Source organism: Sparus aurata, chromosome 8 (genome assembly GCF_900880675.1).
Source record: "Sparus aurata chromosome 8, fSpaAur1.1, whole genome shotgun sequence".
Lineage (NCBI taxonomy): Eukaryota > Metazoa > Chordata > Actinopteri > Spariformes > Sparidae > Sparus > Sparus aurata.
In genome coordinates, this window is record NC_044194.1 from 15,940,434 (window position 1) to 15,964,001 (window position 23,568).

Genomic DNA, 23,568 nt, shown 5'->3' on the forward strand with positions numbered 1-23,568 from the left:
GTGGGTTCCCATCTCCTGACAGTTGTGCAATACCGATCTAAATGTTTTAACTTGTTAATCAATTAATTAATTTGTTAACAACGGAATTACATGTCAGCTTTGTCCTCCTGCTTTCAGCAAATCTGCTCATCAATACTGCACAAAATCCTGCAAGTTGAAATGTGAGTAAAGTGAGTAGAGTGGAATTCTGGTCTGCCTAGATCCTAAACAGCAGCATTCTGGTGGATTTATTTTGAGATGCCATCTAAGGGAAAAATCTGTAGTTATGACCTGTGGAGGAAGATATGATTAGAGATTTAACTTATGGTAAGTAAAAGTAGCAATGCCACACTGTTAAAGTACTCAATTACAAGTTCAATCAGTCCTGGAGGTTAAGGACATTTCAGCAAAGAGTAGCAGAGTGTTAAAGATTACTAATATATGAATGCACATGCAAAACTGTGATGTTGAGCACTTTAAGAGGGAAACAGTTTAACTCCTTCTTATTCTGTTGAGTAGTTTGTTCTGTAATGTATGTCAATCCCAACTAACAAAGTAACAAACACATCTTCAGCTTTCAGAAGCACAACTGATGGTTGGACAAGGAGCACCATAATTAGACGATCTTTGTTGCAATACGCGCTTGCGTGGCTCCGGAAGACGTGACGTTACGTGACGTGGCGTAGCAGCGAACCGCTAGCTTCGCCTTCATCGCTGCTCCTGTAGCATCAGTTAGTTAGCGCTAACAGCCAAAGAAGCAGGTTAGAGTCGTTGCGAGCTTTGAGTGAACCGATAAATCCTCCTGCTGCTGCCAAAATGATTTCACTCACGGATTCACAAAGTAAGACCGGGTCATGTTTTCACGCTGTTCTTCGTCTTTACAGTGTTTGTTTGTGTGTAAAGCCCGGGGTTAGCTAAATGTATGAGGTTAGCAGCTCAAACGCCATTGGCTGGGAGCGATGCTACGTCACGTAGCTGTACGTCACCGTTTTAAAAAGAAGAAATAACTATGGATAAATTGGAAAAATGTGTCATTTATGACCTCCAAAGAACCTTTCATTTAAGAACTGTTGGTTTATACATATTATCTTAATCTATTTACATAGTAATTGTAATTTATTACTTAAATCAACAGGTTACAAAAACAGTTTCGATTAATCTTTTAGTGTGAAAATGTTGCTGATAAAGTAATGTAATGTTAGCATGGAAGTGTTAGTGTATGTGTATGTCTTATGAATTTCACTTTCATAATTTGACCAAGATGAATAATTGATTGTAAGTGTATTTGCAATATTAAAAAACTCATAAATGTTTATTTGTTCTGTAACTAAATGAATAAAAACAATAAGGTCCCCAGAACACTGTTTGAAGCTAGAAACAAAGTTAAAAGGTATGAAATTGTGAAATTGTGTTGTCCATTAACGTCAGTTTGTTTATTCATTTTTTTCAGTCATGAAAACTCAGAGAGTTTGTTATTTAGTTTGTTTAGGCATGAACAAAATCAGTCAGAGAAAAACTATTGAAACGTCCTTGCCAAAACTCCATACTGCACCTTTAAGAGTTGGCAGAAAAACCCCATTCAAAACAGTTTATTGGTTCAGTAACCACACAAGACACACAAGACACAACACATAAAATAATTTATGTCATTTATCACATAGATGCAATGATCAGTTTAAAAAAACAATATTGTGTTTTGGCAGTCATATGCAGTGATTTGCAACATCGTCCACAATAATATGATTGAACCAGAAATATTTAAAGGATAACTGTGTGAATATAAACAACATGGCAAAACCTATTTAGTCTCACCCACACATACTGAATTTTAAAGTTGTTTTTTGTTAACACAGTCCTGTTCCTATTTCCTGTAGTTTTTGTTTGTGATGATATTAGTGTCTGCATCTGCTCTGTTTTTACTACAGTTTATGACATGTGATGTTACAGCTATAAGTGTTTTGTTTCTTAAATCCTACAGAAATTGGGATGGGGCTGACGGGGTTCGGCGTGTTTTTCCTCTTCTTTGGGATGATGCTGTTTTTTGATAAAGCTCTCCTCGCCATTGGAAATGTGAGTTGATCCATAATTCTATGAACAACATCTCACTCATATGATCTGTGAGACGTGTTACATCTGTGATCGTGTTGTCCGTCTTTGCTTTCTGTGCAGATTCTGTTTGTCTCAGGCCTTTCCTTCGTCATCGGCCTTGAGCGAACATTCAGATTCTTCTTCCAGAGACACAAAGCGAAAGCCACCACCTTCTTCCTGGGAGGAGTGTTTGTGGTTCTGATCGGCTGGCCGATTATTGGAGTTGTTCTGGAGATCTATGGGTTCTTCCTCTTATTCAGGTCAGCTCAAAGAGAAATACAACAGTCTCCTTATCACTGCTATCCTGAACTAGTCTTCATTTTTGGTCTCAACTCATTGACGCTCTCATTAACAGGGGATTCTTCCCAGTGGCAGTTGGCTTCATCAGACGAGTTCCTGTGCTCGGTGTTTTGCTCAGCTTACCAGGGATCAGTTCAGTAAGTATTTCATCACAATCTGTGATTGGACATTTTTGCAAAATATAAATTATTTGAGACATAAAACTAGCTTGAGGCAACTATTTAGTCACTTCTGTCTCAGTCCTTGTGAAGTATTTTATGTATTTTACTTTTAAAGGGAGTTTTTTTACTTCTGTTTTGGTGCATCCTGGTACGTTGACAAAGCAAACTAACCAAGTTTTGCCAGATCTTTCAGCAGGTCCAGACTGAGTGATGCAGTTGAAAGCTCTGGAAGAAGCTAGATTTTGAAATACTGTCAATCTGTATGGATTTAGAAAACATAGTTACAAACACTGATAGGAGGACTTGAGCTGAAGTGTGAGAGCTGGCAGTCACTCTCTTGTCTGGGCTGATAACAGTGTCTCCCTTGTATTTAAAACGGCCCCATGAGATTCCTCTCCTAGAGTCGGCTGTCTGTGTGAGACCTTTGTAAGTTTATGAAGACTGTCAGTGTCCAGGATCCGATATCAGAACGTAAAAGTCTTCGATGAAAACTTCCTTTTCAGTGGTTTCCAAATCTTGTCTTAGTCTTACGATATCTGATTGTGTCAACATCATGCTCTCAAATTCTGTTTTATCTCTTTACACTTAAATTAACGTCAAAAACTAGAACTGAAAATTAAAAGAAAGAATTCTTATTTGGTTGAGTTAAGCCTTTAATTCAATTGATTAGTTTGGAGAATATTCTGGTTTTACACACCGTTTTCCCATCTGTTTTTCTCCTCTCCTGATATGTTGAAATCAACGAGTGAGTTAAAGGTTTATTTCAACAAAACCAGAGTTGTTGATTGTTGGAAAGTCAAAGGACAAAACAAGATGATTTTCTTTTGTTTTTGAATGTGATGAAATGACTGTTTCTGCAACTGTCCAGTGTCATTGGCAGTAGTGATAGCGAAGGATCTTATTCAACAAAGACAGTAGTCGTTTTTGTACTGGGCAGCAAGCCGCCAGTTTGGCTGTCCTATTTACGGCTCGGTCCACGGATTTAGACAGAAGGTGGTATACTGGGGGTCTGTTTTGGTCCGCCAATTTGGCGCCTCGGAGGTTACACTTTTTTCCACCTCCATTGCTATGTAAATCCAAGTCGTCGATGTGCATGACGTGCACTGTTGTGTGACCCACAGCCGGGGAGTTTTAAAAACCAGGAAACAGCTGATCACAGCAGTCAGTCCATCACTTCATCCGCGGACATCAAAATGAGCAACTGTGTGGCGCATTTTCTATCTAAAAGGGGCTAGTGTTAACAACAACAACAGCCTGGCTACTGTCCAGAGCAACAACAATACGTAAGAATCCCAATTTGAAAGAGAAACCCTGATGTCAGTGCTTTGTAAAGGCAGAGTAAAACACCTGGTTTTATGAAAAGTAGGCAGGTTTTGATCAAATAGAAATGGTGTGTTTCATTGCAATTCAGAAGTCAGAACTGCCTGCAGCTGTAGCACTCAACACTGGACTAACTCCTGAAACCCTTTAATATTGTTTAGACCTTCAGCTGTTGAAATTATTTGGTGTCAAACATTTTCACAGATATCTTAAGTTTTTTCTTTGTGTTTTTATCCTGATCAGTGTAAGTGGTAAAAACTAACTGTGGATTGTTCTGTTTTTCTCTTCCAGCTGGTGGATAAGATTGGGGAGAGCAACAACATGGTATAACAGAGGGCAGTTTTCGAGCCGGAGGAGAGTTTTAGTATTTATCATAGTCTCTATTCGTGACTGTATATTTTGGTCGTTGCCACTCCAGAACTGTGAATCCGAAACATTTCCCTGCACAAAAGACACAACTGTACCTGCGGACGTTTGACTGACTTCATGATGTTTTTTCTATCCGACTTGGACGACGCTACGAAGAGATTTTTTTGTTTTGTTCTTGTTTGCATTTCAAAAGCTGGAAGCAGGTCTCCCATTTTGTATCATTCCAGTCTGATATTTATGGACTGATAACTTGGGACCACTGGATTAATTTAGCGGAGTGTCGGGAGCTCTTCACAGCATCCACTCCGCCAGATCGTGTGCCTCGACCGTCGCTGAGAGCTTTTTGTTTTGAGTCCTTCCTGGAATTTTGTACATTAAAATAAATACTGTTGAGCTAAATGTTGAACCCGAACTGTGGAAAAGTTTGAAGAGGTTTGTTATGGAGATGTTTTACTGTAACTTTTGTAAGTGCATACTTGAAATAAAGTGTGTCTTTTATAAATGTGTTTTTATATATTTTTCGCTGCAGAGATCAGATTTTTATGCCACCCAGTGTTTCAGTGTAATAACCCTGGTTTAAAGTACTGTGTGTACTAACTCCCATTGCTTAAGTGTCCTTCTCACCAAAGAGCCTTTGAGTTCTGTCACAAATCCAACAATTTTAGTAGAGTTAGATGAGTAAAAGTTTCAGTTCATGTAGCATTTTTATTAAAATATGCCTTTGATAATTAAAAGCAGCTTCATTCATCCACTAAGTCTCTCATTTGATGTACCAATAATAATAGTAGCATTATATATTAACACTTCAGTCAGCTATTTTAGCATTTTTTGATCTGTATGTACAGTAAGCATCAAAAAACAGTTCAGCAGAATTAAGTACATATCAGAGTTTTAATTTATGTGATTATTAACAGCACAACATCATTATTATTTATTAGTTTTTTTGGATAGCACCCATCAAAAGCACAATGAAACAGTCATGTGTGAATAAACAGGCCAACATGAAAACTCAAGAAAAAAAAAGAAAGAAAATTCATGATTAAAACCATAAAAACAACAAGCATACAATAATAAACATAAAACATTGAGTATATTACAACAACAGTGCAACGTCAATAATAAAGGACAGTGTAACTAAAAAAAAATTAAACCTAAAAATTCACACACCACTTATATAGTAAATAATGTGACGTTTAAAGTAAATAGTTAATAAATAGCTTGAATAACATCTTAAAGGAAAATGTTGTCATTATTTACCATTAACCATTAAGGCTCTTTCTCTCCTTCTCTGTCACACACACACACACTCATGTTGCTTTGTTAGTCAGCTTATTATGGAAACCATCAACACATGGACCGACCTGACACAGGTGTCTACGCCCACATTCTCACTGACGAACTGTCATCACATCAGCTTCATTCATAAAAACCTCAGCGGTGACCCTGCGAAGAGACTCGGCTGATCAGAAAAGTTTAAATCTCTCGCTCATGTGTCTCTGATTAACGAGCAATGACATGTCCAACAACACCCGTCACTCCCAACGTGACATAATTAAACTACCTGTCACCCTCATCAGTCTGGCTCTATAATGAGGTGGTTTGCTTTGTTTTCTTTATAATGTGACAGCAGAGGAGGATTGAAGCACAAATCAAAGACAAGCTGCAGCCTGCAGGAGAGCAACACATCAATTAAACAGTAAGTTATTTTAATTATTATTATTATTATTGTTATTGTTATTGTTATTGTTATTAGTATCTTTACCTAAAACATTCAAGGCAGCTGACTTCAACATTTCTCTAGAGATCATGTTACAATTAAAATCAAAATTTGATACATTTAGCATTTATAATAAGTATACAAACATATTACATACTCTTAATAACACATTGTTACGTGGTTGTCAGCAGAAATATGACTATATTTTTGTTAACACTCAAGAATGGATGTTGGCGTATAATGTAGTAAACAAAAAAACAACTATGACAATAATGTAAAAATAGTTCCTCATAGAGAAGTTATATTTGTTGACACTTTACAATAATCAACACTTGAAAACGTCCTCATATCTGCTTATAACTGATTCATTAAAAAATGTTGGTTGTTGTTTCTCCTCTTTTATTTCTATAATCATGAATTGCACTGTTTGTGCTATTCTAAATTAAATTAAATGTCATTACAGGATTCAACAATGTCTCTAATTGTCTCATTACTTGTGGTGACATTGGTCAGCCAGTGTTGGAGTGCACCACAGGTGGGTCCAAATGGATTTTTTTCTCTTTAATGTTTTAGATGAATTTAAACATAATTCTGAGGCAGAACTGTTTTCTATTTTCTGTCACTGTTCAGTGGAGAAACTGGACCCCTCAGGCCATCTTATACCTGAAAGGAGCACGTAAGAATTAGCGGAGGAAATTTAAAAACAGTTTTTTATGTTTTGATCTGCCTGGTTGAATTAAACGCTGCTGATCTGTTACAGAAGGACACCGCTCAGTGTTGGAGCGCACCAACAGAGAGGAAGGAGACACTTTACATTCAGGTGAGCAAATTCAGCTGAGAGAAAATAATGTCAGGTAAGCAGTGGTGTGGTATTATTATTGGTAATGTAAAGTTTGTACCACTACATAATAAGTGATCCTTTGAAAGGGGGTTTTGAAATGTTTACTATTATAGACTTCATTAAAGGTTATTAATAATTAACCAGTGCTTTTTATTGAACTTTGAGCTTTTTTATTGACTTGAAAACAACCGTAGGTGTGATTTACATTGAGGACTCTGAGGACTTGTGTCCGCCACTTTGATTTTTGTTGCTGTCACTTTTCAAAAGAAGAATTTGTCAAATAAGTTCTGAAAATAGTTGTCACTAAAAAAATGTCACCTGTCAAATGAAAGTGAGACGTGGCTCTGCCCTATTGATGGGCAGTTCTTCTTCCTTTATCTATCTTTATCTACTCTGACCTCATAATGACTTTGACATTACTTTGCCTAAAGTCACATATGTTGGAGACTGCAGAAGATTTTTAAAAGGCTACAAAAACGACTTAGTGCACCTTCAATAGCATGCACTATCCATGAGCTATAAAGTATATAAATATATAAAACACAAATGATTCATTAACCTTCAATAAAACCATTTGTAACTAATTGGCACTTTATAATGAGTTATTCTTACTACGAGACTTATCAGTTACATCAGTTTGATATGACTTTTTCTCACAAAAATGAAGGTCATCTTTCAGGCAAACATGTCTCCTCTATGTTTGTGTTTCTTTCATGGTTCTTGGTTTTGCATCTGGTTTCCTTTGTTAAACGTCTTCGTCTCTCTGCAGTGAGTCACATCCCGAGCAGTGATGGACGCGGGTTCTCTCTGTCATCGATTCTTCTGGAGCTGCTGCAGCGAGCCGTGGAAGAAGGTAAAACCCCGAGAGTTATTTCCAACACTCTGCTTCACCAACATCTGAGCAACTTTATGTTTTTAACTGAACATTTTTTTTTCCATGTATTTTCTTCCTCAGTCGGAGGCAATCCAGACAAATACTCAGAAGAACAAGAACTTGATTTGAACTATTTTTGACGCGTTCACCACAAGTTACTTTCTTGTGTTCATCATGTTTTGTGTCACTTTTCACTGTAGTATACTTATTATTTCATTAAATGTACTGTATGAATAAAACTCCCTTGCCTTGTTTGTGAGCTGTGACTGTTAAATTCCACAAGTTGTTTATTTATTTCTGGACTTGAATGATCACATCTCCTACTCATGAATGAACTTGCAGAATCCTCAAAATGGAAGGATTTCCCTTCACAGTCCTACATATTGTTATCGATTAAGGAAAAAAAAAAAAAAAAAAGAGTCTGTCAGCTTGGGGCAACAATTAAGTCATTCACACCCCACCAGTGATTAACACCATGCTAAACACCATTCATCATCACACTGTCTACGCTGAGGTCACTGGGAGAGGCGGCTCAGTGAGTCTTATTGGAAACGGCAGCCTGAACCAGCCATGACTCGGTCAAACAACGGTCAGCAGCTGACATGTAGTGGAGTCGAGCTTTTAATCCAGATAAAACTCCATTTGTTAATTGAACCGGCATTTTCTGTTCACCGTTTCAACAACCTGTGCTGCTTTTTGTTTGACACCAGCTCACTCACCAACAGGTGTTTCATTTGTATACAGCAAATGTACCCACAAATTTCCAACCTGTTAGATTTAGGACAGGAAACATCAACTGTGAAGCTATTTAGCGTTGTCTTTATCAATGTTTCCCCTACATGTGATCGATGTCTGCATTTCCTTACAAACCTGATGCACATGTTGACAGTCCATATGGATATTTAAGGATGGACATAGACAGTAGGTGATTTGTTTGTTTAGGACAGGGGGATGGATTCATCATGGAGCCAAGATTGGGGTCATAGATTCTAACTGTTACAAACATCAGTCAGATAAAAGATCAATGAGTCAGACAGACTAGACGGACATATTGAACCAAACAACCCCTCTACCCCTGTCTGCTATGAGGGAATGGGCAGGGGAGATGCCATCCCCCTTCAAATTGCCCATTGGACATGGATAAGGGGGACATGTGATATATTCCTAAAGAAACTTTCCTTTATTCTTTCTGTAAACAGAAAGAACAACTTTATAGCTTTTGTCACTTTGTGATTTAGACATAATTGTCTTATTGTCCCTTGTAAAGAGTACTGAAAAACAGACTAATTAAAGGGCTCATATAATAGTAAAAAAAACATACTGATACAAGTGAATTTCTCAAAGACCTTCTCTCTGAGTTTTGATCATCATTCTGTGACTCATTCAGTGGGGATCGCGCAGACAATCTCCACTGCTGGCGCAGTTTGGCTCCACTCGGTGGAGCAAACCTGGTGATGAAAAAGCAAATTGGTGCATCTTGGTTTTGACATTCCCCTGACATCAGTCCCTGAGCTCCGAGTCTAAACCCCTAGCTGCAAGGCTAGCTGAGCTAACTAGCCAAGGTGGCTACAGTTAGCAGCTGTTATTTTGGCGATATGCAGCCCTCGATTTGTTTTGAGATTAAATTTGACAGGTTTCCAATTCTTACATATTGCACCTTTAATAAATGGTAAATGTATAGTTAATCAAACTTTTTATTTCACTGTGAACAATAACATTCTTTATAAACCAGTTGTTGTGAAGTTGCAACTGATGATCATAACACTTTGAAAATGGTAAATAAATACTGTGTAGTTGCTCTCCCTTTCGCACTGAATAACTGAACACATGCACTTCCTGTTCAGGCAACGGCAAACTTTATTAGACATCAGAGCGACATGAGTGTTCCCACACTGCAGCACAGTTGAGGACAAATGAGTCAGGGCAGCGCCTGACTCAGCTTATGTAACGTTTCATCTCCAGTGTGCAGACGAGTACAAACTGAAACCTACAGCAACATCTGAGGGTATTTAACAACGGCTGTGAATCTACAGAGGGCAGTGGGCTGAAGGTGTAGAAGGTGGAGCTGTGTGGTGTTTTTGTGACTGCACAGTGATAATGATATAGGTGTTGAGCAGTCAGGAAGGTGCAGCTACAGCGCCCCCTGCTGCACAGTTAGATGTCCTGCAGGTCCTTCTGGATGTCCCACAGTGTGTTGGCACTGGCCTGCAGTTGAGCCACCTCGTCATCCGTCAGGGTCATGTTGACCACGCTGGACACGCCTCTACTGTTCAGCACGCAGGGCAGACTCAGATACACCTGGTCACTGATTCCATACATGCCCTAAACACAGCGAACAACAATCTTACTGTCGTTGTGAATATATACATCCCCAAAACAGAGAAAAGTGTCAGCAGAGAGCTAATAAAAAGAAATTCTTACGCTCATATTCAAAAAGACTGAACCCCCCAAAAAAGCATTTTGTGAGTCATAACTTAAATCGAAATGCTAAGACCTGAAAGTCATTATTACTCACTAATCTCACACCTACATAACAGAAGATTCTAACGTATAGCATGTACAGTTCCTCATATCGATGTCTGATTGGTCAGAACTTACAGGCCTGAACAGGCACTGAGGACGGTGTCAGTGTAATTGTGACATCAGAACCTTATACAAGTCGTCCTGATGGCTCGCTTGAAGGCAGTTTCTAAATACAGGCTGTGTTTTATTATTGAGGGTTTTTATACTTTTATAGTATTGATAAAACAAATAGCCTGGTTTATAAACAGAACAGACATGACAATCTTGCTTTCTACAACATGAGACATAAATTGTGGGAATGACAGTGTGCGCGAGCAGGCTTTACCTGCACCATGGTGGACACTGGATGAATCCTGTTCATGTTCCTGATGAGGCTCTCTGTCAGGTCAGCTACACTCAGACCGATGGCCCAGTTGGTGTAACCCTTCAGTTTGATCACCTCGTATGCGCTGAGAGACAAAACATGTCGCATGTTCATTCATGTTTGGATTTATTACAGTCAGTTTGTTTCAGTGGTAACACTGTGGAAGAGAAGTGCTAAAAATAAACTGAAATAAACTCTTAGAAGCAGATTTTCTCTCAAGACTGTTGTTTTTGTCCAGATGAGAGCAACAGCAGCCAGAGGGAGACAGAAGGAGAGTATGTTGAATTTAAATTGATATTCATGCAAAGTCATGGACTGTAAGACGATCTCACTGATTTTGATCCTTATAAAAAATATCCTGTTTTCATACCAATGCAATCCTTGTTTTATGAGACAGAGGAGGGCTAAATGGCTTAATGTTAAAGAGACCAGAGGTATGTGAGCAGACGTGTCTGACCTACCTGTCCACCACCATCTTGTGGGTTTCCTTCCAGTTCTCATCGTCGCAGTCGGTGCCGATGTCCGGGTTTAACGTCTGCAGGTTGACTCCAGCCACGTTTGTCCCGCTCCACACAGGCACTGAAACACCGGTGAGACCATCAACCTCCACACAGTCACAGCCTTGAACCAGTAACACTTAGGCAGAAATCCCACAAGTCCTCACCACTGGTGTCTCCATGCTCTCCCAGGATCCAACCATTGAAGCTGCTGGCGTGGATTCCCAGTTTGTCAGCCATCAGGAAGCGGAAGCGTGCCGAGTCCAAGTTGGTGCCGCTGCCGATGACGCGGTGCTTGGGAAGGCCGCTCAGTTTCCAGGTCACATAAGTCAGCACATCAACTGTTGAAGAGTGCTGACGTTAAGAGGGTGATCGCTGTTTGTCCGAAAGAATGAACAAGTGTGTGCTAGACTGACCTGGGTTGGAAACCACGATGATGATGCAGTCGGGGCTGTACCTGACGATCTGAGGGACGATGTGTTTAAAGATGTTGACGTTCCTCTGGACAAGGTTCAGCCGGCTCTCTCCCTCCTGCTGACGGACTCCTGCCGTCACCACCACGATGCGGGAGTTTGCTGTCACAGAGTAGTCTGAGAGACAACAGGGAAGAAGAAAAGATTCGTCATCACCTTTAAAAAGTTCTGAGATTTAGACTTCTATAGAAATAAAGGTATTCACATTTACTGTTTTTAATGCCAATATGGAAATTTGGTTTGGTCACAGTGTTAGCAAGTTTTCTGCATCCTGCAAATACATGAACTGTGTTGAGATGAGTTTCTTTGGCACATCTGAGGTATAGACTTGCCTTTGTCTGCGACTATTTTGGGTGTTTTGAGGAAGAGGCTGCCGTGCTGCAGGTCCATCATCTCTCCTTTCAGCTTGTCCTCCATCACATCCACCAGGGCCAGTTCATCCACCAGCTCCTGCAGACGGCAAGGAGAGTTCAGAAGGACGCACAAAAAACTGCTTCACCCCAGAATCCACTCATTCAGCAACATACCCGTTCTTTCAGTTGAACTCACCTCAATAAAGAAGTTTAAGCTGACTGTTTTTAGGGACTAAATATATAGATACAACATAGACACACTGTTTCGGTAGGGACTTGGGATTGTTTGAAACAATGACGATACCAGAACCAACATAGAAATAGAACAACGACTCTCAAAGTTACTGCAGGTGGGCCTTGTGAGGTCATTTACACTGAATACATTCCAATTTCCAAATTTTTGTACATTTTTACAACGTTTTTTCACTGGTTTGCTGTAGGTCCATGCTCACATAGTATTATTATGTATATAAAATAAAAAACATTTAGCTGAATGCTACTAATCATCTTAGTATCGTGTGTTTTCGGTGGCCCCAGAAGATTTCTTATTCCCACTTGGGCCCTGTCATTCCTAAATTTGGGAATGGCTACAATAATGTTCTTCATTTCATGCCTTTGTTTTCTACTTAAAAAAAGCAACTACTGCAGAGTTGCTAAATTAAGGTTTTGTTAGATTAGATTAGATTAGACTTTGTCACACCACAGACTGTATGGTGGTAATAGGCCAATCACATGCTGCAGTGAATAGCTGCAAGCTACACTATACAAGGGGTGATTCAAAAAGGAAGCAATCACTTAATATGTGAACTTGTTTGTATTTTATACTGCTTTTACAGAGATAACAATCATTTAAATATAGAGCATACATTATGGCAAATTACTGAAAAAACATTATCTTATTGCAGAATTGTCTCAAAGAGACATAAGAACAGATGGCAAAACAGGATGGACGTGTTTGCTTGGTCACATACCAAATGAAAACCTGATCATAAATCTATATTTTTGTTTACCTACTCCTGCACTTCGCTACTGTGCCTACAAGAACATTTAATTAAAATGATTTGTTACTCTGGAGACAGGAGGAGGAAGGGAAGCCGGGCTGATCTACTTTAGCAGAAAGTCATTGTGGATTTTCCCTCTTGGTGACAAGTCCATTTCTCTGTCATTGTCACCAAACCTTAACAAGGACAGTAAAGGGATAATAGCTAGCTCAGACACCAAGAGGTCAGTAATCCAGAGTCAGTCTAGGAGGATCCTGGGTATTACCCCATCCTGTGCCACCAGCAGGCAGGCATGTAATCTGAGCAGAGGCGAGAAGCAGGGGGGCTCTTACCCTGAGCAGGATGCTGACAGCACAGGCCATGCCAACCTGGCCCACGCCCACCACTGTCACTTTATTCCTGGGGGGCTCAGGAGGACCACTGAACAGCGGGGTGATCAGCTTCTGCAGGATTGAGGCCATTTTCAGTGCTGAGGAGGGAGAGATGAGGAAAGAGAAGAGTGTTCCTGTTTAGTAAAGACTGTCGTGACAAACACACACACACACACACACACACACACAGTCACAACTGAGGGGAACAGTCCTGCATCCAGAAAGTGGGCTGCATGCTCGAACTTCATAAATACTGCATTCGAGACACAGCATAGATATTCTGAGCGTAGAGGGATTACAAATTAAGCCTGACGTTCATCTCACTAATGGAAGCATGACTTCCATGAAATCTACATCCGTTACAAGTAAAAAAGAAAAACACACCGGCTGAGCTCCGTCCCCCACACATTAGTCTTCCTCAGAGTTCACCTTGAAAAGACGAGCAGCCACACATGCACAAAAACAGCAGCAATACTTGCATTTCTCTGCGATGCTCCGAGCTGCGAGGTATAAATACCACCATGTGATCAGCATTGCAGACTGAATGGATACCTAAGGTGTGTTCTCACAGAGCTGCGTACCCTCTGCATCCACAACACCTCCTCCAGTCACTGTGTGTGTGTGCAGTCCAGACAGTCGAGGCAGGTATCCAGTCAGCTGCAGCGGCAGCACAGAGCGCATGTGACTCTGAGGCCGGACTGTGGAGCTGTGAGCTGCACAGAGCTCCTCTCCTCTGCCTCCCTCCACCCTCCTCCCCAAATGGAGGACAGAGAACTATAATCGGATGGCGAACTTCACTGCAGACTGTTAAAGGAGTTACAGTAATCCCTTAACGCGGCCTCCATCTGCTGCACCTGGACTACAGCTAAACAGTAACCTTGTATCTAATAAGATGAATCTGGAGAACGGAAACAAATGACTTCTATTATAAACAGTGTAAGGGATGTAACAGTATGATGCATTATCTGATATCTGCCCCTCTGGTTCCTGTGGCTGCTCGTTTGCTTGTTTTTATGGAGGCGAGATTTGTTCTATAAGCCTCTAAAGTTGAGCATGTTTTGCTTTCATTTCCTTTGTTGCTGTCTGCTGCTTTGTATTAGTGTGCTAAATGAATAAATAAATAAATAAATAAATAAAAACTAATTAAAACTATAATACTACCACTGTTAAATAAGAAATATGTAGAAATCTGAATCATGCATGATTTAGCTGCCACTGTATTTCAGCACGTTGCACATCTAGGGGACTGTTTTTACTTTATGCTGCAGACTGTACATACTGTGATCTGCACACAAGATTACTGCTGCAAATTAACAGTAGTTGATGAGCCAGTTCTGAAATTAATCACGTTTCTGTGAGCCAAGACGTCTGCAAAAACGAATCATCTCCCTCTGGAATGAAAGTGCAGCGGTAAAACTGTCCATTCACTTGCCCAGAGTGAAACTGGATTAAAGCAATGCGCGCTCAGTGTGTAAACACAAGCAGTCATTAATGAGGTGGCTTAGTCTGCAAGGACATGGAGGGGAGAGAACTTTTAATAACCTAAAATAAAAATACAGGAATGATCAAGGCACCACAGTAGCAACAGAAAATGTATTTTATGTCCAAACTGTCGACAAGATAGAGGTTGAGTGATTAGTCGAATGCTTGTATGTGACTGAGCGTGAGCTTGAACACAGACAGCGTGCAGTACAGGTGGCAGAGACACCTTAAGCATTAGAAAACTACAATCTAAAATCCTTATAAACAGTCATTTTCAGTACAACTACTCAACTACCGCAGGGTGCAAAGGTAACCTTTTTGTCCACCTGCAAAACAGCAAATTAATGTTCAAATATCCGGTCAGGAGACTACCTGCTTTTTTGGCTTGTGTAAATTTGGGGCCCTGCTAATGGGATAATACCTTCTGCAAAACATGTCACTTTGATAACATTTCTTCTATTTATCTGGGTAAATATTTAATGAGACACAATCCACGAAACACCTCAAGAGAATAAACACAAACAAAATATCATTTTCGTTTATCTTTAGTGAACAGAGAAACAAGAAGCTGTGATGAAAAAACTGTAGATTGACCCGCTTATACGTGGTGGATGAACAGATGACTAAAATACATTTAATCTGCAATTCTATGGAGGCTGAAAAGCACCGAAAAAAAGCCTTAAATTTGCACAAGGAGCAGAGAGCATGAACAGCAAGACGCATGCAATTTAAATTCTGCTGTTGTCACTTCTTAGAGAAATGGTTGGACGACTGCACCATAAACCAAAATCCTCCCAAATTCAATCTAAATCTAAAATTCTACTTAAAACAGTTAAAATCATGATGTTCACCTGTTGTCTCGAGGGTCCAGTTGCTGGAAAGTGAAGTCCTTTCTCCAACAGTTGATCAGACTCACTCTTGTTGTGTTGTACTGTGTGCCTGCTCCTCTTCCTGCTGTTCTGTCAGCCTGCAGCCTGCTGGATTTAATTGATTAAGCCTCTCCATCCCCTACAAAGTCTCAGTTTGGCACTCCGAGGGTCACCTCAGTGAGCTGCTACAACAGTCTCCTAAAACAACACATACTGTAATTTCCTGTTAAACACAGATGGCTACATACTACTCTGAGAAAGGTAATTAATGGCATAAATCACGTTTATGACCTATGTTGTTTGTGCGACAGATGAGTTCAAGAGAGGTTCAGTGATTTTACTTGCCCATGGATCTGAACGTCTTGAGGACACTTGACTGCTGAGCTGCATTTCCTTCTCAAGCACAGACACCACTAGGCCAGCAGGTGGATACTCCTCTCAGAGGAGAACTACAGTGGGAGGATCAGATAAGACAGATATCTGATAAGCTGCAGCTACGCCCAAGATCACTATTAGCCTTAGAAGCCATGTCTGTTTGTCAGATTTTACCAAAAAGCAGTAATGCGCGAGTTGGACAGATGGTGCCCTGGTATTGACTACAAAAAACTGCAATTTGGGAAGTCTGGAAGGTTCTCTAACAGGGAAAATGCAACATGACCACTTTAAAAAACTTTAATTTCTTCTTTTGTCCAACCAATGGTCCAAAACCCAAAGACCCTCCTTTAAAAGTCAAAAATATGAGAAAAGCAGCGAATCCTCACATTTAAATAGCTGGAACCAGCAAATTTTAAATGTTGTGCTTAAAAAATGTCAACTGAATTAAATAATCAAAGAATTTGGCACGTTTCTTAGTTAGATTAAATGATTATTCGACTGGTTGTTGCAGCTTTAGGCAGTATTAATGCATTTACGTGTTGTGATGACCTGGTTAAAATGTGCAAAGCTCCTGGTATTGTGCTTAAAAAGATAGAGACAAAGGACACACATCTGATAACAACAAAGTTTATTTCATGATACACCGCCTACAATATCATAAATAAACAGATTAAAAATCCTTACCCACATAACCCCTGTCATTTCTGTCCATTGTGGGAGAGCTGCCTGATGATGAATCACTTGTGTTAAATCATTAAGATTCAGATTAAGATACAGTATCACTTGAAAGTTTTACATATTGCTTTCAAACTTTAAAATGTGCTATAAAAAGTTCAACACACCACTTTAGAAAAATATCAAAATAGAAACAAAGATGCCCCAGAATTCTTCTCACCCCCCAACATCACCCCCAGTGGGTAAAAACACCCCCTTCAGTTACCTACAGTGACTTAATTGTGATAATTTTTCACAGGCAGAATTATTCAATAGTTCTGAAGAGAATAAACTGATCAACTTTTTTCATGTGTCTTCTTAACAGACCCGCCATGTATGGACACGTGCTGTCAGTGAGCTGGGCTATGTGGGTGCACTGCAAAAGCCAATCCTGCATGTAGGACCGAAGGATCAGAAATCTAATTAAAAAACAGAGCAAAAAAAAAGCACAACAGACCACTAAACCCAAAGCATGTAAACTGAAATGGGCACACCGGCAGGGCTGGAAAATCAATCCATGATCAAATGTTGCAATTTCAGTTTCCTTGGCAGATATTACTTAACACGCTGAGTTATTTCGAGTATTGTATGCAAATTAATGAGGATTTTGATAAAAGTACTTAAAACTTTCTTCATCATAATTGTAATTAAATCCGCTGACAGTAAAAATCATTAGAACAGAGTGACCAGAATTATCATTTTCATCATGATCACAAAGCCCCATAAACAATGATTCAAGCAGCGATTAGCCCCTGAAAAAAACAGAACAAAAAACTTTATAACCTCAACGTGGGCAGATTTTCCTCATGCAGTGATGTAACCTGATTACACCAAGTGTCTCCTCCCAACACAGAACATATTAAAAGGTTTGAGCTGAATCGACCTGAGCACCATAGAAATAATGAATCACTCTAACTCTATAGCTACAGAGCAAATTTTGAAATTCGTACAGAAACACTGAGACATTCTGGTATTAGTAGCACTGCTTTGTGCTTTAAAATGGGAGGGCACTAAGTGCTAACAGTGTCCAGGCACTTCACCTTCAGAAAAACACCTGGCACAGAGAGTTAGAAACTACAATTTGACCTTCAAAAACTACAACCATGCATGGTTATCCTGACTTTTCCATTCTGCACTCGTTTCTAGATACAAGGGTTAAATACACACAAAGACACAAAACAATTCACAGATTAAAATCCACATTAAAACAAGTCTCTTCTGACTGCCACAAAACAGTGTTATCCAGAAGCTACTGTTTCCTCTTGTGGTGGGAGGAAAACCAGAGTCCAGAGAGGAGTAAGTTTATAGTTCCAATTTAATCTGTGTCCTTTGTCCAACCATGAAGGTTAAAGGAAGAGGTGTGCCAAGTGTACTGCTTGAGTTGTGGTGTGCTGTGGCAGGCGGCGGGAAGGTGGTGTGGGCATGGCGAGAGACTGCTGAGGGTCTTTAAATGCCGGCGCTCTGTGGAGCACCGCTGCTGCTATCGCTGATGCCCAGGTAGGTGGCTGCGTTGTTCACAATGCCCTGAACGGGGACGATAACGCTGTCTAGGAGACCTTTGAGGGCGTTGATGTGATCGGCATCCAGGTTCTGGTAGGCATAGTAAAGAGAACTGACCACCACAACGAGGAGCAGGAGCTTGAGCAGCACAGACAAGAAGCCTCGTCTGGTTGGTGCTTTGCTTGAAGAGACATTGCTGCCTGCTATGGAGAAAGACTCTGCGTAAGAGGAGCGGTTCTCAGTGTAGAGAGTGTGCTGCACACGAGACTCATCCAGCCAGTATTCGGTTGGTTTGACTGGTCGACCAGCTGCCCCTCTGATTGGACGCCGACAGGTTGCACTGTTGAGGGAAACAACACAATAAAACGTTGAGGCTAGGCACACAAAACAAACAAACTTAAAGAAGAAGTATTTCACAAATGGAAAATAATTTATATAGAGGAAAGCTACCTCCAGCTACCCCTGCTGAGTGAGTGAAAGCTCCAGTTAAAAGCGTGCTTGGCTGTTTGTGAGCATGAAAAATCATCAACTGTTACCTGATGCCTGTTGGTGTGCTTATTTCATTGGCAAGGATATCTTCAACAACACTCTTACTGGTCTTCTTCGGTGTTTCTTCAATAACAATTTCCTCCACCACCTGTCAGAATAATATAAAAACATGTTGGTACCAACTCAAAAAATATACTCTTTTCTTTCTTTAAGGTTGGGGAAGGCATGTGCCTCACCTTGGTTTGTCGTCTGCTGCTGGTTCTAGTGGTGACTGGGGTTTTCCCTCTGCTCCTCACAGGCTTCTCTACTACAGGAACTGGCTCTGGTTCAGGGGCAGCAATCTCCTCTGTAAAAAAAAACAACAACATTGTTATGTAGACACAGCATGGCAATATCAGTACTAGTCATCAGGTTTTACAGTCAGGGACCTGTTGCAAGAACCAGATTTACCAAACTGTCTGGATAGTTTTGTGTGGAGAAAAGAAAACATGTTTTAAGATGTAGTGATATATTCAGGTTATTTGTCTTGGAGAGTCTTGTGAAACTTCATTGGTAATGTGTGTTCAGATCTCACCATCCTCCTTATCACTGTACTGGTCAGAGTTTGTGTTGCCGTTCTGGTTACTGTCTGCCTTGGGGAGAGTTGTGACATCTGTAGGAGCTTCAGGTTCAGCTGGAGGCTGGTCCAAAAGCTTCTGCAGCTTCTTCTCATACAACTTACGGGTGGAGGCTGGACAGAGGCAAAAAAGGATAAATGACATGAAACATTTTACTAACACTGAGGAATGATTTATACATTTTTGTCATATTATTTGTATAATGTATGTATAAGTCCTTGATCATTTCAGCTTACTTCGATATAGTTTATTGTTAGGCATAAAACTGTGTTTTAACCAACATTTTGCCTGAATAAATTGCAGGGTTTTCACTTTCATTATAACAAATAGAGGAAGTATTTTATTTATCGTTTTGGCTGTGATTTATTTAGGATACTTCAATATTTTTTTCACATTATAATTCCTGTGTCTGGATACCAGGATTTAAAGTTCATTACTCACTGAATGGCAGTTTTCACAATATTTCGCTATTATAACTATCACTACATCAGTAGTATATGGAATAAAAAAAATGGTCTTAAAATCACAATAATATAATTTAAAAAATGTTTTACACATATTTTCGCCCAACTTCTAATCCAAACTGGATAGATAAATCAAGTAGGCTGATGTTAGCATTTTGCATAAACCGCGTATCAGTGTATATGATCAGTAATGAACATTAATTTGCAGTGACCAAAAACTGGATTTTTAGAAAAAGTATTAGTATTATTATTTTTTAATTATTATTATTTATTTATTTTACAGATAAGATTTTTAAAACTAAAATATCAATGTTGATCTTGGCCTCAAACAGTCAGGGTTGTTGGGCTAACGTTACAGTTAAACTAACTTGGAAGCCCTCAAATCACAAAAGTGTTTTTCTCGGTTATGACTGGTTGAATATAACCAGATTCTAGTAGCTAAACTGGACAACAAGACAAAGCAAAACTGGATATGTTTTCTTTTAAGTGAATCCCTTTGTTTGATAATTGCTAAATCAATCAATAGTATCAAAAATGTATTCCTTATCAATTTATTGGCAATTCCGACTAACTTCAATCTAATTTCTCATGCTGGAAAAACAACACAGAAAACCCGCGTTTCCACTTGGAGCCTGAAACCGCCCTGCAGGAAACTCACCGACAATGGGTCCCGACTCCACACCATGTTTCGCCAGCTGTTGTTTCAAATCTTCATCAGTCAGATCTGTCACCTCCACTTCCTCTGTGCGAGGTTTGTCTGTCTTTTTGGTTGCTTTCTGCAAAATGATTTAAGTTACATATCGCAAAAATCACAACTCACACTTTTGCAATCAATCCATATAGACGCCCACGGTATCATCTCAGATATACACAGATAAAAACTCATTAAAAAGCAGTCACTTACTCTTCCAGATCGGCTTTTGTTGGACACAACGGGAGCAGGTAACTCTTCGTCGCTGGAGAAGGTGTCTGCAGGCGGACTCTTCTTGTTGTTCAGCACAGTCAAGTTTTTCAGATACAGCTGCACGTACACTTCTTTTTTATGCTCTCCGCTGGGAAGTGGCACATTGTTGGCTGCGAGCTCATTCTTCAGCTTATCTTTCGTGAGAACCGACGGATCTTCGAGGAATTCTGCCATGTTTTAACTTTATTTTAGCTATCGGGAGCCTTTTTTATTTTGCCGCTTGCACCAAACGGAAATTAGCGCGTTCGGTCGGCAGCTACCAACAACAACACAGGGAACGTGACTGAATAGCGCTGTTGTCAAACACGACTGGCGCCTTGCCGCTGCCAATTCAGCTAGCAGCCCAGAAGCGGTTAAACAAAATAAATGCCCGGTTTAACTTCTTAGCCTCACAGATAAAATACTCACGGGTAGCTCTGATTTTTCGGAAACAGATACACGCGTGTGCTGCAGGTGGAGCCAATGCAGAAATCTTAATAAACTAGCTGTAATAAGACTGGATTAGCTTAGCTTCCAACCGGTCCACTTGCTTCGGTCTGTCCGCGGTCGCAACAGGGCCGAACAACAACCAGCCCCGCTATTGGATGGAACGCGCCAGTAAGCTCCACTCTGATTGGCTGGCTATGAATGGAACAATTGCAGGCCGCCGTCACAAAGAAACCGCAGGCTGTGTGTTTTAGATAACGGCTTTACTTAAATCCCATCGACGATATATCCACTTTTGTTTCAGTTTAGTAATGTTCGTAACCTCGTTGTTTTCAACAAGTGGACGAATGCGAGTTTAAATAGGTAATTTAAGTCGTATTGAGTGGCGAGAGAACAATGTTAATGGCGATCTGATGCCACTGGCTGTTACCCGCGTTTACACAGCTGGAGTTCCAGTCTGCCGAGCATGTTTGTCGCATGAACTAATCGTTGATATCGATTATGAGTTAATTATAATTACTACAGTGTCACTGCTAGGTTTTTATGTTACATAACGAGGCTGTGAGCAAATGCTAAGCCATGTACAATAAGTCTGAATAAGTAACAGCAGAGGGCAGCATGAGCCACATTATTCAAAAGAAACATGGAGAAGCCTCATGTTCAATATCAAGCCACCAAGTTGTCTACCACAGAAGTAATGTAAACTTCATTATGGGGAGAAGAAACTGGGAGCGATTAAGATAAGAGACACAGGATGACAATTAAAGGAACAACCTAGAAAATAAAATGTATAAAGGAAGTGCCAGAGGAAATTCATGGACTTTAAAGGATAACTGCACCCAAAAAATAAAAATGCAGTCATTATCTAGTCAGTCTCATGCAGATGGAAAGCCGGGTGGTTTCTAGTCCACAAAACATTTCTGTAGCTTCACAGACAGACGGTATTGCAGTAGGGTATGATTCAACAACTTATTTAGAAATGTCAAAAAACATAATATGGAGTAACTAAGTCTTTGGAAGCCACGAGATCCCAAATTGATTTGAAAAGATGCCATTTACACCCCTTAAAAATGTTTATCCACACCCCAGTAGAAGTGACTGCACAAGCTTGACAGTGCGTCGACTTGAAATAATTTTGGGATCTCTGGGCTTCTGGAGACTAAGATCATGCTGGACAAGCTGTAAGGAGACATTTTATGTTCTTATTTTGGTTGCGTTTCACATTTTGAAACAAGTCTCTACTTCAGTTGCTGTGAATCTCCAGACATAGTTTGTGGACTGCGAAACTTCAGCTGACTTTCCATCGGCATGAAGGGGAGTATATAAAGACTGAATTTTCAGTTTTGGGTGAACTTATCCTTTAAGAAAGTTTTTTTCAAACATGCACTGTCTTTGCTTCTCCGGAGCAGCTTAAGCATGATCACCATTAGTTTTCAGCCTTCACCTTGAACCAGCTAGATGTCCCTGCACAGTAGATCTGAGGGACCTCATGTTGATGACCAAATCAAGATAAGAAAGCATGAAAGGACAAAAGATGACACAATCATCCCTTTGTATCAGTCCCCCTCAATGCACACAAACTATTACTACCATCTCCAGTTTGAGGATTTGCTCTTCTGTTTGTTTCATTTATATTATTGTAAACTGAATATTTTTGCGTTTTAGGACAGACCAAACAAGACATTTGAAGATGTCAACTTGGGCTGTTGGGAACCGTTAGTCAATTAATTTTGTTTTATCTCGTTGAACCACTGAACACAATATGGGATGTGTGCAGCAATACAGAGGTATGGAGCAAGACAATGTTTTTAGTATTTTTTGACATGTAAAAGGCAAAATGATTTATTGACATAGAAAACTGATAAATCGATAATGAAAATAATCAGAAGTTGCAGCCCTTCACTAGACACAGACATGGCAGTGTTTGAACACCTTCTGCCTGTCTTGTGTCTCTGAGCAAGCCTGTCTCTAACTCTGTGGTGAGCCCCCCTCCTGCCGTGGGGACAGTGGTTTGAGGTGGCACTGTGTGGCTCCCCACCTGTCCTTCAGACCTGCCTCTCCGGGGCTTTCTGGGATGCTGCTACAGAAACCAAGCAATTGATCCCCACCTCAGCTCTAAACCACACTAAAATACAGCACTTCAAGTAGAGTTCAGCTTTTCCATAGTGCATTTGCCAATGGAGTGTAGGCATAAAAAATGTTGAGCCCTTGAGAAACACCTCTTAAGCTTTCTTTGTATGTAATTTATACAGAAAATAAGGCATGGGCCAAGAATCATAGAGAGTGCCTCTTTAAGCATAACAGTCATGGCCCCTGAAAAATGATCAAAGCCTGCTCTTTAATCGTCAACATTCACATTTTCAGAATGAGTTCGTTTAAAATGGAATTGCTCCACCTGATGTCGACTAGTCAGTATAATCGACGACATTTCTTGACA

General features: G+C 40.1%; 4 protein-coding genes across 7 annotated transcripts; 2 read left to right on the top strand and 2 right to left on the bottom strand.

Moving 5' to 3' along the window:
* Positions 1 to 620: 620 nt before the first annotated feature.
* Positions 621 to 4,719, top strand: golt1bb (golgi transport 1Bb). Its single transcript, XM_030425477.1, has 5 exons — positions 621 to 820; positions 1,958 to 2,049; positions 2,149 to 2,327; positions 2,423 to 2,504; positions 4,140 to 4,719. Exons 1-5 carry the CDS (start codon positions 796 to 798, stop codon positions 4,176 to 4,178), a joined length of 417 nt encoding a protein of 138 aa, XP_030281337.1. The 5' UTR covers positions 621 to 795; the 3' UTR covers positions 4,179 to 4,719.
* Positions 4,720 to 5,844: 1,125 nt separating this feature from the next.
* LOC115585921 (spexin-like) lies at positions 5,845 to 7,837 on the top strand. The gene is made up of 6 exons (XM_030424582.1): positions 5,845 to 5,913; positions 6,398 to 6,469; positions 6,565 to 6,610; positions 6,695 to 6,754; positions 7,545 to 7,628; positions 7,731 to 7,837. The coding sequence occupies exons 2-6, from the start codon at positions 6,407 to 6,409 to the stop codon at positions 7,787 to 7,789; spliced, it is 312 nt and encodes a 103-aa protein (XP_030280442.1). The 5' UTR covers positions 5,845 to 5,913; positions 6,398 to 6,406; the 3' UTR covers positions 7,790 to 7,837.
* A 1,648-nt stretch (positions 7,838 to 9,485) lies between these two features.
* Positions 9,486 to 15,698, bottom strand: LOC115586011 (L-lactate dehydrogenase C chain). Of its 4 annotated transcripts, none has more exons than XM_030424737.1 (8): positions 15,565 to 15,698; positions 13,193 to 13,329; positions 11,839 to 11,956; positions 11,450 to 11,623; positions 11,201 to 11,374; positions 10,998 to 11,115; positions 10,498 to 10,621; positions 9,486 to 9,971 (listed from the first exon to the last, which is right to left on the bottom strand). In XM_030424737.1, the coding sequence occupies exons 2-8, from the start codon at positions 13,319 to 13,321 to the stop codon at positions 9,804 to 9,806; spliced, it is 1,005 nt and encodes a 334-aa protein (XP_030280597.1). In that variant the 5' UTR covers positions 13,322 to 13,329; positions 15,565 to 15,698; the 3' UTR covers positions 9,486 to 9,803. The 4 variants fall into 4 exon arrangements, with proteins under 4 accessions (XP_030280597.1, XP_030280593.1, XP_030280594.1 ...); XM_030424733.1 differs by lacking the exon at positions 15,565 to 15,698 and adding an exon at positions 13,813 to 13,995; XM_030424734.1 differs by lacking the exon at positions 15,565 to 15,698 and adding an exon at positions 13,711 to 13,937.
* Positions 15,699 to 16,570: 872 nt separating this feature from the next.
* On the bottom strand, positions 16,571 to 21,287 carry tmpob (thymopoietin b). Its single transcript, XM_030426343.1, has 6 exons — positions 20,646 to 21,287; positions 20,400 to 20,517; positions 19,235 to 19,390; positions 18,897 to 19,006; positions 18,708 to 18,808; positions 16,571 to 18,511 (listed from the first exon to the last, which is right to left on the bottom strand). The coding sequence occupies exons 1-6, from the start codon at positions 20,877 to 20,879 to the stop codon at positions 18,118 to 18,120; spliced, it is 1,113 nt and encodes a 370-aa protein (XP_030282203.1). The 5' UTR covers positions 20,880 to 21,287; the 3' UTR covers positions 16,571 to 18,117.
* Between the last annotated feature and the right edge of the window lie 2,281 nt (positions 21,288 to 23,568).

Coding starts and splice junctions, on each gene's coding strand:
- golt1bb (XM_030425477.1), top strand. CDS start 796: ATGATTTCACTCACGGATTCACAAA. Junction 2,050..2,148: donor CTCTCCTCGCCATTGGAAAT/GTGAGTTGATCC, acceptor CTTTCTGTGCAG/ATTCTGTTTGTCTCAGGCCT. Junction 2,505..4,139: donor GCTTACCAGGGATCAGTTCA/GTAAGTATTTCA, acceptor TTTCTCTTCCAG/CTGGTGGATAAGATTGGGGA.
- LOC115585921 (XM_030424582.1), top strand. CDS start 6,407: ATGTCTCTAATTGTCTCATTACTTGTGGTGACATTGGTCAGCCAGTGT. Junction 6,470..6,564: donor AGTGTTGGAGTGCACCACAG/GTGGGTCCAAAT, acceptor GTCACTGTTCAG/TGGAGAAACTGGACCCCTCA. Junction 6,755..7,544: donor AGGAGACACTTTACATTCAG/GTGAGCAAATTC, acceptor GTCTCTCTGCAG/TGAGTCACATCCCGAGCAGT.
- LOC115586011 (XM_030424733.1), bottom strand. CDS start 13,912: ATGCGCTCTGTGCTGCCGCTGCAGCTGACTGGATACCTGCCTCGACTG. Junction 11,375..11,449: donor CATCGTGGTTTCCAACCCAG/GTCAGTCTAGCA, acceptor ACTCTTCAACAG/TTGATGTGCTGACTTATGTG. Junction 9,972..10,497: donor CAGTGTCCACCATGGTGCAG/GTAAAGCCTGCT, acceptor CGCTGTGTTTAG/GGCATGTATGGAATCAGTGA.
- tmpob (XM_030426343.1), bottom strand. CDS start 20,879: ATGGCAGAATTCCTCGAAGATCCGTCGGTTCTCACGAAAGATAAGCTG. Junction 19,391..20,399: donor GGAGTCGGGACCCATTGTCG/GTGAGTTTCCTG, acceptor GCCTCTGTCCAG/CCTCCACCCGTAAGTTGTAT. Junction 19,007..19,234: donor GTACAGTGATAAGGAGGATG/GTGAGATCTGAA, acceptor TTTTTTTTACAG/AGGAGATTGCTGCCCCTGAA.